At 43.8% G+C, this 15096-nt stretch overlaps 1 protein-coding gene across 6 annotated transcripts in view; it reads left to right on the top strand.

Annotated features, from left to right (window-relative positions):
* Nucleotides 1-5563: 5563 nt before the first annotated feature.
* The window catches only part of HGSNAT (heparan-alpha-glucosaminide N-acetyltransferase), a 35183-nt gene continuing 25650 nt past the window's right edge, over nt 5564-15096 (top strand). For 4 of the 6 annotated variants that reach the window (XR_012689863.1, XR_012689860.1, XR_012689858.1 and 1 more), the window contains exon 1: nt 5564-6065. Coding sequence is in view for 2 of the 6 variants with exons in the window: in XM_075204572.1 (XP_075060673.1) it covers nt 5948-6065 (118 nt within the window). In the remaining 4 variants the exon portion in view is untranslated. Of the gene's footprint in view, nt 6066-7808; nt 7877-15096 lie in introns of all 6 variants that reach the window. The other 2 variants (XM_075204573.1, XM_075204572.1) reach the window with 2 other exon arrangements.

Below are 15096 nucleotides of genomic sequence, written 5' to 3' on the forward strand. Positions count from 1 at the left end.
TGATCAGGGGAATGACCTGACTCAAGCTGGCAGTGTCGGAACTGACTTCTCGTGTGGCAAGTTCAAATGGCTGCAGAACCTTGCACAACACGGAAATCAGTCTCCACTGCGCTTGACTGAGGCGTATCCCCACTCCTTTGCCTATGTCGTAGGTGGCTGTGTAGGCCTGAATGGCCTTTTGCTGCTCCTCCATCCTCTGCAGCATATAGAGGGTGGAGTTCCAGCGCGTCACAACCTCTTGTTTGAGGTGATGGCAGGGCAGGTTCATGCTTTTTTGATGTGCCTTTAGTCTGCGGTAGGCACTGGCTGAATGCCGAAAGTGTCCAGCAATTTTGCGCGCCACCGCAAGCATCTCCTGCACACCCCTGTCACTCTTGAGGTAATGCTGCACCACCAAATTAATGGTGTGGGCAAAACATGGGACGTGCTGGAAATTGCCCATATTTAATGCCCGCACAATGTTACTGGCATTGTCTGACACCACAAATCCCCATGAGAGTCTAAGTGGGGTAAGCCACTGGGAGATAATTTCCCTCATTTTCTCTAATATGTTGTCAGCGTTGTGCCTCTTATTAAAGCCTGTAATACACAATGTTGCCTGCCTTTGCACGAGCAGCCATTTTGTAGTTGCTGCTACTGATGCAGCTGTTGCTGTTGCTGCGGAAGGGGATGCATCTACCCAGTGGGCTGTCACAGTCATATAGTCCTTCGTTTGCCCAGAACCACTTGTCCACATGTCCGTGGTTAAGTGGACAGTGGGTACAACCGCATTTTTTAGAGCACTGAGGACACTTGATCGTACTTCTCTGTACATTTTTGGTATCGCCTGCCTAGTGAAGTGGAATCTCGACGGGATTTGGTACCGGGGACACAATACCTCCATCAACCCTCTAAATCCCACTCCACTGATGGCGGACACCGGGCGCACGTCTAACACCAACATTGCAGTTACAGCCGCAGTTATACGCTTTGCAATAGGGTGACTACTATCGTATTTTGTGGTCATGGCAAACGACTGTTGGACGGTCAATTGTTTTGTGAAAGACTTAGCGGTCTTACGACTTCCCCTCTGGGAAGATGACCGACTAACAGCAGCAACGGCAGCAGTGGCAGTAGTAGGCGTACCGCTGCAGGATTCCTCGGATGAATCCCGTATTGAGGAGGACTCAGTCTGGCTGCTGACTTGGGCTGCAGGACTGAATCTGATGGAGATTGTGGAGGAAGTTGACGAGGAGGGTGTTGCTGGTGTGTATCCAACTGGACCACGGGATTTAGGTGTCCCTGTACCGATGAGGGTCCTAGCCCCAGTTCCTGAACTAACCACTGAACTATGAAGGTTATTCAGGTGACGTATAAGGGAGGATGTTCCTAGGTGGGCATGATCCTTACCCCTGCTTATTTGAGCTTTACATAAGCTACATATGGCCATACATTGGTTGTCTGGATTTGGATAAAAATAACTCCAGACCGAAGAGGTGCATTTTTTGGTCTTCTGACCAGGCATGACGATGGGCTTTTTCATCCCATGGACATCAGCTGTTTCCCCCCCTGGTGCCTCATTTACAATAACCACATCACCATCCTCATCATCAAGTTCCTCCACAGCGCCAGCTACATCATCAATAGCCTCCTCCCGAGCCACCTCTTCCCGTACAGTGATGGGAAGGTCAGGCTTGACAACCACAAACATCCTTGGACTCGCCTTGGGGATTTGTGATAATTTCTCTTTAGAAGGCAGAGTTGTTTGCTGTTTTGTTGCTGACAGCATAACTCTCTTCAATTTTTTGTAGGGGGGGGGAGGAGGAGGAGGGCTAAGATCCGTGGGTGAAGCTGAACCACTAGTCATGAACACGGGCCAGGGCCTAAGCCGTTCCTTGCCACTCCGTGTCGTAAATGGCATATTGGCAACTTTACGTTTCTCCTCAGATGATTTTAAGTTTCTCTTTTTGCTACTTTTTCTTAACTTGGGCTTTTTGGATTTTACATGCCCGGTACTACGAGATTGGGCATCGGGCTTGGAAGACGACGTTGATGGCATTTCATCGTCTATGTCATGACTAGTGGCAGCAGCTTCAGCATTAGGAGGAAGTGGGTCTTGATCTTTCCCTACTTTATCCTCCAAATTTTTGGTCTCCATTATATGTAGAACAAGATACTGCAGAATGTGTGAACTTGGTAATATTGAAGTACCAATGGACTTATACTGCTGGATTGGTTTTGCAAATTTGGTTATAATTATATATTTTTTTTTTAATTTTTAATTTTTAATTTTTTTTTACTTTTTTTTTATTTTTTAAAAACTTGGGAATAATGGGGAAATAACTATGCCCTTAGAAGCACAGAGCACAGGACACAGCACCACTGGACTGAACAGGACACGGCACAGGACCCAGCAGCACTACGGAACTCAGCAGGACAGAGCACAGGACACAGCACCACTGGACTGATACTGCAGAATGTGTGAACTTTGTAATATTGCAGTACCAATGGACTTATACTGCTGGATTGGTTTTGCAAATTTGGTTATAATTATATATATTTTTTTTAATTTTAAATTTTTTATTTTTTTTTACTTTTTTTTTATTTTTTAAAAACTTGGGAATAATGGGGAAATAACTATGCCCTTAGAAGCACAGAGCACAGGACACAGCACCACTGGACTGAACAGGACACGGCACAGGACCCAGCAGCACTACGGAACTCAGCAGGACAGAGCACAGGACACAGCACCACTGGACTGATACTGCAGAATGTGTGAACTTTGTAATATTGCAGTACCAATGGACTTATACTGCTGGATTGGTTTTGCAAATTTGGTTATAATTATATATATTTTTTTTAATTTTAAATTGTTTATTTTTTTTTACTTTTTTTTTATTTTTTAAAAACTTGGGAATAATGGGGAAATAAATATGCCCTTAGAAGCACAGAGCACAGGACACAGCACCACTGGACTGAACAGGACACGGCACAGGACCCAGCAGCACTACGGAACTCAGCAGGACAGAGCACAGGACACAGCACCACTGGACTGATACTGCAGAATGTGTGAACTTTGTAATATTGCAGTACCAATGGACTTATACTGCTGGATTGGTTTTGCAAATTTGGTTATAATTATATATTTTTTTTTTAATTTTTAATTTTTAATTTTTTTTTACTTTTTTTTTATTTTTTAAAAACTTGGGAATAATGGGGAAATAACTATGCCCTTAGAAGCACAGAGCACAGGACACAGCACCACTGGACTGAACAGGACACGGCACAGGACCCAGCAGCACTACGGAACTCAGCAGGACAGAGCACAGGACACAGCACCACTGGACTGATACTGCAGAATGTGTGAACTTTGTAATATTGCAGTACCAATGGACTTATACTGCTGGATTGGTTTTGCAAATTTGGTTATAATTATATATATTTTTTTTAATTTTTAATTTTTTATTTTTTTTTACTTTTTTTTTACTTTTTAAAAACTTGGGAATAATGGGGAAATAACTATGCCCTTAGAAGCACAGAGCACAGGACACAGCACCACTGGACTGAACAGGACACGGCACAGGACCCACCAGCACTACGGAACTCAGCAGGACAGAGCACAGGACACAGCACCACTGGACTGATACTGCAGAATGTGTGAACTTTGTAATATTGCAGTACCACTGGACTTTTACTGCTGAATGTGTGAACTTGGTAATATTGCAGTACCAATGGGCTTATACTGCAGGATTGGTTGTGCAAATTTTGTGGTAATTAAAAAAAATTAAATTAGTTTTTGGTATTTTTTTAAATAACTTTTTTTTATTTTTTTAAACACAGGGGAATATTGGGGAAATAACTATGCCCTTAGAAGCACAGAGCACAGGACACTGCACCACTGGACTGAACAGGACACAGCACAGGACCCAGCAGCACCACTGACCTCAGAAGGACAGAGCACAGCACACAGCACCACTGGACTGATACTGCAGAACACAGCACAGCACAGCACAGCACAGCACAGAACTAAACAGCACAGCACGAGATTTACCAGGACAGAGGACCACCTAACACACCCTCCCTCTACCCTGATCAATGCCCGAGTGAAGATGGCGGCGACTAGCGGGGAATTTATAGGATCCGAGTATCGCGAGATCCGACAACGGGATTATGAGTCAGAGCCTCAGTTTCAGATTTGAATTTGGCGCCAATACCCGAATCTGTCTAGGATCCGACTCGGATCGGCAACGTTCGGGTGGGCTCGGATTTCAGAAATCCGAGTGCGCTCATCTCTAGATTGGACCACTAAAAACTGCCTCTTCATGGGCCCTAATTAGATTTTTCGGGTTCCCACAGCTCAATGGTGCCAGAAAGTTCCCCATTGCTTTTTAGCATAGGCTGGTAGTCATTGAGGTAGGTGCTGTATTTCTACCTCCCCATTCCCCGTCACTCCCCGTAGAGTTGGCTGGTGTTGGTTCACACTATCCCACGGGGACTCCAAACTGCAGGTTTTCCTTGTTCTAGTGGGAATCAGTTCAGGATGTATTGTGCTGTTAATAGGTTTTAGGGTGCTGCATTCTTTCTTTTAAATACATTTAAATTGTTATTTACTATTTCATATTCCTGGCAACAGGATTGCTAAACACTGAGAAACCACTGAAATGGATGGTAAAATCTGTGACACATGCATCTGGATTCATACGCAAACTCATGCAAATGCATCCAGCACATATCAACTACAGGTGAACCATACACCAAATAAATGTGCAAATGCAACCGGTCTGTGGTTTGTTAATTCCTGTTACCTACTGTACATGGATCAATTTTGCTGCTGTATACACATGCTTATCGGTAAAATGGCCTATGGACCTGAATAGTGTATAGTTGATGCTGATATGTAACAAAACGCAACACATCCCACATGAGGCTTATATGACCAGAGAAACTGGGACTAAATTGCATAAAATGATACCTAAAATACATACATTTTTATTTATTAAAACAATTCACTTTCTCCTATCTAGTATTTTGTTCCTCATCTTTCACTTATTGTCATCTGAGGAACATCTCGTCAGTCTCATCACCTTCACATTACCAACTGGTCAAACAAAAGAAAAATCCTACGAAAATATACTTAATAATATAACAAGGATGTACAACAACATTTATTTTAATAAAACATAGTGCAGTATTTCACTATTTTGAGGATAACTGAGTCTAAAACGTCTAGATCGATATAATCAAACATTGTTTCTTTGCATAAAGGACAATTACAAATAAATATAATTTCTGTGTATTTCCAATTTTCTTTGTGGGGTTTTATTTACGCAAAAAGGAATCACCGAAAAGTTCATTCTAGTACAATGCTATACAATGCTTACACTGTAATTGATGACATCTGTAATTGTTTCTATTTTATTCACAATAATTATTGGTACATCCTGTGCAATCCTACTGAGTTATGATCTCATTTCTTCTACGCTGATTGGTCACTCTTGTTACCCTCCCATGGCCTGTCTCCTTCCTTATTGGCTGCTGACTACACAGGCGGTGTCCCGGTTGCGGCAGCACAGTGCTGGTCATGTGACTAGTAAGAGGGAGGGGAAGTTGTAGCAGTGACAGCTTTTGGGGTATACTGATTTGGGAAGAAACATACCTATTAAACTGGTCTGGGGATATGTACACACGCTTGTAAAATCGTGGATGGTAGCAAGTATACATAAAACGGGAGGGAGGTCCGTGCTATTTAATTAGAAAGGAAATGCAATGTGTGTAAATCCTGAATAAGAAGGTGAGGCGCAGGACATGTGATACAACAGGGTTCTTAACTGAGCCAGAGTGCAGGATTTAATACATCGAGCAAACCCTGGAAAACAGGGAGGAAGTAAGAAAACGGAGGGGGAGGAGGAGGAAGAGGTGGAAAAAGCAGAAGAGCGACTGCGAAGAGGAGAGCAGCAGTGACAGAAGGATGGAGCTGGCGTGTCCCACCTGCACCTCTGCCCGGTGCCTGTTCTCAGTGTTAGCCCTGAGTCTCATCCTGCTGGCCAGCTGCACCAGCTCACCCATCGGCAGCCTGCAAGCAGACAGTAAGTGGTGATGCCACATGTATGTAGGAAAGGGGAATCTCTTGCCTTGATATCAACTTTCACCCAATAGCCAGAGATTGGCAATTTATATGATCACCTTGACCACCTGTTAATTATGACTTTGGAAATGTCCTTTTCAATTTATATAGTAATGCATCTTGAGTATTGGGCATACTTCTACATATTATAATTGTGTATCAACTATAGCCGTCATTTATGACTTTTTAGAACAAAAAGTAATTCCCTCATGCAGGTTCTGTGAAGCAGGCAGCGTTTTCTAAATACAATTTGCAATCAGTTTTGCAAGAAAGACATTTTTGGTTGTCCATCTTCCTTCTTTATTTAAGAAACATAAATGGGGTATATACACAGTTTTTAGCTTTATACTATCCAAAATGGCACTGATATTATAACACATTTTTAAGTGCTCTTATTATTGATGAATGTGATATCATGTAGAATGTTATATAATACAAATTGGAACTAAAGTCTTCCAAAACAAAAAATATTTTCCTAAAAGTCGATAAAACATAAAATATGTTTTTTTTTTTTTACTTGAGTTTATTTACTTGTCTACTGTAATGATTATAGACATTAGTATAAGAAGCTGAAGGCAGTGTCTAAAACTTTCATTCAAATTTAATTTTATTAAAAAGTGAAATGACAGTATTGATATTTTTATTTTATTTTTTGCTGGGGGAGAGAACTTAAAGCATACAAAATAGCAATGGCTGTATGTATAACACAGTTAGGGGGTCTATTTACTATTCAGCAGCAGTAACCATCATTGTGCTGGTATTTAGGCTGCTAGGGCAGCTCTTGGTACTCCCCTGTTCACTTAAGTACTTTTACTCTAAATGCTGGAAGCGAAATGTTCACGTGCGGCCAACATCCACACATGTGCGTATGATCTGATCTGGTGGGGACTGGGATTAAGTTGCTTTTCGCAGCTTGATAAAGCTCTAATTTCGCAGTCTCTATATTGTTTTATGGAGACTGCAGTAACAAACGATAAGTAGGTTAATGCAGAAGAAATCTCAGATTTCTCAAGTGTTAATCACTTTGTATATTAAGTGAAGTCCTGCGATAACCATTCTGCCTTATCTTGATTTGTGGGCTATCATTTGTTAAATAGATCCCAATTTGTTACAACAACCAGATATTTCATATATAAGGGAAGGAGCTGCATTACTGCATCTATATATAAAGTGCTTATGAGACAACAATAAATGCTGATGGGGATTGATATATCCTAATAAATAAATAAATGTCTTGGACAAGCATTTCATGAAGAAAGAATCTAATTTGTATTTTGGGTAGAGTTGTAAGTGAAATATATATGCAAAATATTAATTGTGTTGGGGTGAAATGTGATCAGGTGAGGGCTGACAAATTTTAACCTGGGGGGCAAGAATTGACTCCGCAGCCTATTAGGAACATTTTAAAGGTGGGGGAGGGAAGGATGTTGTCCCAGTGATCCAGCCCAAGGTAGTTCACTATGGGACTGGTCCAGGGGGGCAGATGCCCCCATCCCAACCTGCCCCTGCAGGTGGGTCCCATGACATGCCATGGTCAGGAGAGGCTATCCTCATTCCTGCCAGCTGTGTGTTGTCAAAGAACACACTCCCTATATGGAATAAATGCAGCCTTGGCAGAAGTAAGGAGAGTCCTATGTCTCATTGCTGCTGAGGTGGCCCTTTTTCATATAGGCAATGGGTTTTTCTGTCAACACTCTACCTGCAGGAGTGAAAACAGTCTCCCCTGGCCACCACAGAAGTCAGGGACCCACTGGATGGATTGCAGCAACATAGGTAAGCAATATTTTACATTTGTTTAACTTATTGAGCTGAAAATTCAGTTTTAGGTGAAGATTAAGAAACCCTAAAGCTACTCATCATTATATAGTGTGGGGAACCCTCTTCCTATCACTTCTTATGTCAAATAAGCTTCTAAACTGCTGTATGTAGCAGATGCTATTACATATTATGCAGAATGCCTTCTGTATAAATATTAATTTGTACATGAACTAAATCAGATTGGGATGCTTTAAAAAAGGAGTTGGTGAGACTTGGGTGTATGGCTTGCCTCCATCTTCCTCACATCACAACATTGCTCCTGTCATATGAAGCCAGAACATTATCCTAATCACACAGGTTGGCCAGTCACTGCCTTTCATTAGATCAACATACGAAGCTCCTGAAATACAATGTGCTGCTGTGACCTAACTAACTACAATATGTTCTATGCCTGTCCATTCTAAAACTGGTGGCAACTCAACAAATGAATAATGATAACAAAAAAGGTAATGCCTGCCCCATAAAACTGAAAATATATTTAGTCTACAGTTTGATCATTATTCTCATATAAAATAATGGTCTGAAGCACAGTCTCCTAGAAAGTAAAGTTTTCACAAAGTAGCTAATTTGGAGCACAGTATATGTCAATTACACGCATTAATAAATATGCTTATGTAGCGGCCACATTGTCATTAGATCAATTCTGTTGCTGGACTTCAGCAGCAACACAATAACATTCTTATGAGTGAAATCTGTTCCCCATGTAGCAAATTCTATATGAGGGTAGGGCCATTCTTAAATGCAGACTGCTTTATATGGAAGGAACACTGCACTATTCTCATACATGTAAATATATATATATTTTTTTCTTTAAAAGAAGTAAATGGGAGGAATAATATAAGGTCAAGTTTGTACTTGTACATCACCTCGGGAGTGTGACTAATGTTGTCACAGCTTCACACCACGTTATGTACATCTGACCATACTCAGTCGAAGCTTCACAGGAAAACTTGTTTACTGACAAATACTGAAAGCTAGGAAAAACAGATTCCCTAAAAATTCAGAAGGTCTGACCCACCCTTTTTAGGGCCTTTTAAAAATGTAGAAAATTATATAGACTTGATAGGTAAGGGCTAAACTTTTTTCTATAAAACATTCTGTTTGCACATACATTGCTTCTTGGTGTGCTTTGTTTTTGTTTTTTAGTTTGTTTTTGCCTGCAGCTCTTCATTGGAACTCCAATGGAACATAATGGTCTTGAAGCTTATTTCAGAGAACATGAAGCCCTGGTCATGGGAGGCGATTGTCACCAGCATTGGTGTCTAGAGAAGATAGTTCCATTGTATTGCTAGCACTAATAGATTGGGCCAGTGTGCAGTCTCCTTGTTCACCAGATACTTGGGGTCAGGGCCAAGTTCATATTTTAGCTTACATGCCCCCTAGTTAAATAGTCTTGGATTAAGTAGTAGTGCTTTTTTTTTTTTTTTTTAGCAAAGTTCCAAAAGGCATATCATCTTTGCTATATATTGTTTGTTCTAAAATATGTTTATTTTGGTGACAATGTCCATTTACAGCTGACATATTCGTTCTTGTGCAATTTGAGCCTTTTTTTTGTAAAAACGGACATTACTCCCTGTTGGAAGTTATGGTTAGCAAGGGTTTAAACTTTTACTTTTGGTCTGTTCATTGAAAAATTATTTTTGCCCTAGTGAAGGTAAGTTAAGCATGTAGTCTAATAATAGTCTGATAACATTCCTAATTCAAAATTGCCATTAGATGCACCAGTAAGCAGCAATTTGAGAGGGGAGGAAAAAAAAGGAGGAAATGCCTGAAACACACAATCCATTAATACCACCTCCCCCTTGAAGTTAAATGAATATACTTATTTTATTTATTTTCATATCCTTTCTAAAATCCTATTTTGCAATTGGCTTATTAACATCATGTCCTCATAAATCAATGAATTTACTTTCTTTATTTCCTCTTGTACTGATGTGCAGACTGACATAACAAAGGAAGACGCTAATAGGGTGTATTTGATATTATACTAATCATTTCCGTTGATCTTTTCTTTCTAAGATGCAAGCAGGGAGTATTATGTATTTATGGAACAACACAGACCTATTACTAATTACGCATTTTGCATAAGAAAAGACCTGTTGTGAGGGAATCTGCTTATTCTACTTTCTCTTTCATCCAGTCTGGGGGACACTGCTTACCATGGGGTTGTGGAGGGAGCTTGGGGGAGTTGCACCTAACTAGTTAACTTTAGTACTGCCGGACCCCTCCCCTCTACAATCCCCCTGCCCCCTCTTGTTCAGTTTTTTTTTTTAGGTGCTCGTGGAGTTGGGCAGTGTTTTTTAGTGTTTAGTGTAAATTTATTCTTTTATTTCATTATTTTCGTTTTTTATTAATTTTTTTTACAGGTGGCAGCGCTGGAGTGTGTTCTACTATAGAGAACACACCGCAGAACAGCGGCAAGCACTCCCCTGTCAGTTGGGAGCCAGCGGCTCTCACTGACGGGGACAGCAAGAACGAGGGTCTGAATTGGGAGTGACAAGCGGTCTCACAGGACCGCTGTCACTCCTGGAGCCTTCCCGATAATTGGCGCTGCCACTGCAGGCATAAGGTGGCCGGTTATCGGATGTTTCATATGGCGGTGGCCATCTTGGATTTTCGGAAGGGCACAGAGGCGCTGCAGGCAAAGAAGGGGGCTATACCTGGATCCCCCCTCATGCATAGGAGGGGGCATCGGGTATCTTCTGCTGTGGAGACCTCCCCTGGAGGTCTCCACTACTCTGCCACAGAATTCTTTTTATTTTTTCTATTGGCCACAGAGTCGCTGCAGAAGCAGCATTACTGAAGGGGGGGGGGGAGTTAATACATAGAGCTCCCCCCCCTTTCCAGAGAGAGAGATGGTCTGTCCCAGTCTTCTGGCGCCAAGGAGAAGCCCGGGAAGAGAGAACAGAGCTGAGGGAGCAGGCACCAGGAACTGCTGTTGGACTTCTCCCCTGTTTGGCCTATGGGCTGAGTATCTGATCTATTTAAACACATTTTCTGATATTGCTGTGTACAAGTGGGCTAGTAGATTTATATTATAGTTCTCCTACCTGCTTATGTATTATTTTGTGTTTTAAAATATTACAAGTACAACTTTTATCTTTAGATCAGTTGATTCTTGTAGTTTACTCTTTTCTCTCCACACATTTATATCTCTCTCTCTAGTCGGTGTGTTTGGTGTGCCTTCCTTTATTAGAAATGTCAGATAAGGGAAAGGGCCCTATGGCAAAATATTTAACATGTTCAAAATGTCATGTAAAATTACCTTGTGGGCAGAAGGACCCGTCGGCACTCACATCTGTTTGTGAAGTGGGGGTCCACCCTGCGCAATCCCAACAGGTTTCAGCCCCTCCATCGGAGGAACCGGCCTGGGTGGCCTCCCTGACAGTCGGTTTCCTCTTTAGCACAGATGGTTTTTCAATCCAATCAATTGTGGCCTAGTGTGGCAACTTCGGTGGCTAATAATCCAAGTACACCGTTGGGCCTCCCTGCTTCCTCTGGTTCTAGCGGAACGTCTATACCAGGACCTTCCTCATTACAGACGGACCAAGCCACTGTCCCTACAGACCCGCCATGGTCCGCAGCATTTATAAAGGGTTTGGATAAACTAAACCAGTTGCTTGAATCCCCAAACATTCCGCCTGCTAGAAGAAAGCGGCCCAGATCTGATAATACCCTTATGGTCCTGTCAGATTCTGAGGGGTTTTCAGAGGAAGAGGGGGAAGTTAATTCTGATCCTGACCAGGTTCTTCCTTTGGGACAGGAAGAAAGCTCTAAAAGCCAATTTATTAACGATTTGGTTTTAGCAGTTAGACAGGCGTTGGACCTCCCAGAACCAGAGGATCCTACTCCTAGAGACAGAAATCTTTTTAAGAAGGCCAAAAGAAAGGCTATCCGTTTTCCCCCTTCCGTAGAACTTAAGGATATTGCAGAAGGAGCCTGGAAACAGCCTGAAAAAAGATTCACTGTTCCCAAAGGGTTCTCTTCCCTGTACCCCTTGCAGGAAGAGGATGTGGTTCGCTGGGAGAGTATTCCCAAAGTGGATATTCCAATAGCCCGATTGGCCAAACACACTTTACTCTCAGCCCCAGGATCTGCATCTCTTTAGGATGTTAATGACCGCAGAGTGGAATCCCAGCTGAAATCTATATTTGCGGCTGTGGGTTCTTCCTTTAGGCCCACATTTGCTTCAGCTTGGGTTGCTAGAGCCATGGAAGCATGAGCAGACCAGCTGGCAGAGGCATTACAGGACTCTGAGTTACTTCCCCTGGCTTTGCATTTGAAGGAGGCATCGGGGTACCTTTATGAGGCGGCCCAGAACACAGCGGCTGTATCCTCTTCTATTCAGGCTGCCTCTATCTCAGCAAGAAGAACGTTATGGCTGAAATCCTGGGAAGGAGATGTGGAATCAAAAAAGTCTGTGGAAACCATTCCTTTTACAGCAGCAGGTTTGTTGGGCCCGGAATTGGATACCCTGATCTCCCAGGCGACTGGAGGCAAAAGCACTTCCTTGCCAGTATTCCCTAGCAGGAGCCGGAACCCTCGGGTCAGCTCTTTTCGTCAGCCCTTTCGGGGAACCTCCTTTCCTAGAGGACACTCCTTTAGAGGCAGACAGCCCAATTCTCGAGGCTCCTCTACCAGGGGGAGATCCTCGTTTGCAGCTAGGCGCCAGGCCTCCAAGACCCAGGAGAAGCCTGCGTCCTGACGACCACTCTGTTCCGGAGGGGGCGCCAGTGCGGGGACGTCTGTCTTTGTTTCAGGAACAGTGGGCAGCGTCCTCCCAAGATCCATGGATCCGGGGTATCATATCAGAAGGGTACAGGATAGACTTGCGGGGACCAGCCCCACATCGTTTCTTTCTAACTCCGCTACCCCGAGATCCATCATGAAGGCAGGCGATACAGGATTGTGTCTCCTCTCTTCTTTCTCAAAGAGTTATCTGCAGGGTCCCAGATTTCCAGAAGGGACAGGGGTTTTATTCAAACCTGTTTCTGGTCAAGAAGCCGGACGCTCCTTTTGTCCCATCCTAAACTTAAAGGCCCTCAATGTGCACTTACGGGTGGACACATTTCGGATGGAATCCCTAAGGTCGGTAATAAACGGCTTAGAGAAGGATCGGTTTATGGCGTCCATAGACATAAAAGACTCATACCTTCACATTCCCATTTGGATCCACCATCCATCCCTCCTAAGATTCTCGGTGGGATCCTTCCACTATCAGTTTCGGGCCCTCCCCTTTGGCCTCGCAACAGCGCCGAGGGTTTTCATAAAGATCATGTCAGTGATGGCAGCATGTCTTCACCTTCAGGGAGTTCAGGTCGTGCCTTATTTGGACGACCTGCTCATCAAATCCTCCACAGAAGATGACCTACGTCATCACTTATCCCTCACCTTGGCGGTTCTTGAGGGCCATGGATGGCTAATAAATTTAAAGAAATCCCAGTTGGTTCCGTATCAACGCATGGTTTTCCTAGGGCTCATTATGGATACCAGCCAGCAGAGGGTATTCCTTCCTGTCGAGAAGGTCAGTTCTATTCAGACAATAACAACTCAGGTCTTGTCTTCCCCCAGCCCCTCAATGCACTTGTGCATGCGGCTGCTGGGAAAGATGGTGGCCTCCTTCGAGACCATCCCCTTTAGTCAAGCTCATTCTCGATGTTTTCAGTGGGATCTGTTGACGAAATGGTCGGGATCCCACCTACGCTTAGATCTCCAAAGGATCTCTCTATCTCCGAGGACGAGAGAATCACTCCAGTGGTGGCTGATTCAGGATCACATGACAATGGGCAGGTCCTTCGCTCCATGGTCATGGATCATAGCCACGACGGACGCCAGCCTGAAGGGTTGGGGGGCGGTAATACTGCACCTCCGGCTCCAGGGGTTTTGGTCGTTTCAGGAATCAGCCATGTCAATAAACGTGCTAGAGTTGAAGGCTATTCTTTTGGGCTTTCGGGGGGCCCAGTCCCTCCTCCAGGGCCATCCTGTCAGAGTTCAGTCCGACAATGCCACGGCCGTGGCATATGTCAACAGGCAGGAAGGAACCAGGAGTGCAGCGGCAATGATAATTGCAGCTCAAATTCTGGTGTGGGCAGAACAGCATGTTCCAGCGATATCGGCAGTATACATTCCAGGAATAAAAAATTGGGAGGCCGACTACCTAAGTCGAAACCAGATGATGTCGGGGGAGTGGTCACTCCATCCGGAAGTTTTTCAGTCTCTGGTTCAGAGGTGGGGTCTCCCGGACATAGATCTCATGGCCTCCAGACACAACAGAAAGGTTCTGAGGTTTTGCGCAAGGGCAAGAGATCCCTTAGCGGTGGCGGTGGATGTTATGACAATGCCATGGGAGTTCAGGTTGGGATACCTGTTTCCTCCGATCCCCATGCTTCCTCGCCTACTCAGACGAGTAAGGCAGGGCGGTCTGCCAGTAATTCTAATAGCTCCATCTTGGCCGCGCCCAGTCTGGTACGCGGACATAATCTCTATGGCGGAAGAACAGGGTTTCCGTCTTCCGTCTCGAGACGACCTTCTTCTGCAGGGTCCCTTCCGTCACCAGAATTTACCTCAGCTCAGTTTAACGGCATGGCTGTTGAAGCCAGCCTCTGGAGGGCTAGAGGTTTTTCCTCCAGCATAATAAACACTATGATGCGAGCCAGAAAGCCAGTTTCACCTCGCATCTATCACCGGATTTGGAGAGCCTACATCAGATGGTGTGAAAATAGGACATGTCACTCGTCCTCCTTTCGTCTCCCTCGCTTGTTGGCGTTCCTTCAGGATGGCCTGGAAGCAGGGCTTAGGTTAGGTTCTCTAAAAGTCCAAGTTTCGTCACTTTAAGTATTTTTTTCATCTGAAATTAGCAGATTTACCAGATATTAGGACTTTCCTCCAGGGAGTCTTGCATATTCAGCCTCCCTACGTTCCGCCTACAGCACCATGGGCTCTCAACCTGGTACTGGATATGCTTAAAGGGCCTCCCTTTCAGCCATTACTTGTGGCAGATTTGAAGTGGTTGACCTGGAAGGTCCTCTTTCTTTTGGCCATTGCATCTGCACGTAGGGTTTCGGAATTAGGAGCTCTGTCTTGTCGGGAACCATATCTGGTTTTCCACGAGGACAGAGCGGTGTTAAGAACCCTCCCTTCTTTTGTTCCAAAAGTAGTTTCGGCTTTCCATCTGA

This window comes from Mixophyes fleayi, chromosome 1 (genome assembly GCF_038048845.1).
Source record: "Mixophyes fleayi isolate aMixFle1 chromosome 1, aMixFle1.hap1, whole genome shotgun sequence".
NCBI lineage: Eukaryota > Metazoa > Chordata > Amphibia > Anura > Limnodynastidae > Mixophyes > Mixophyes fleayi.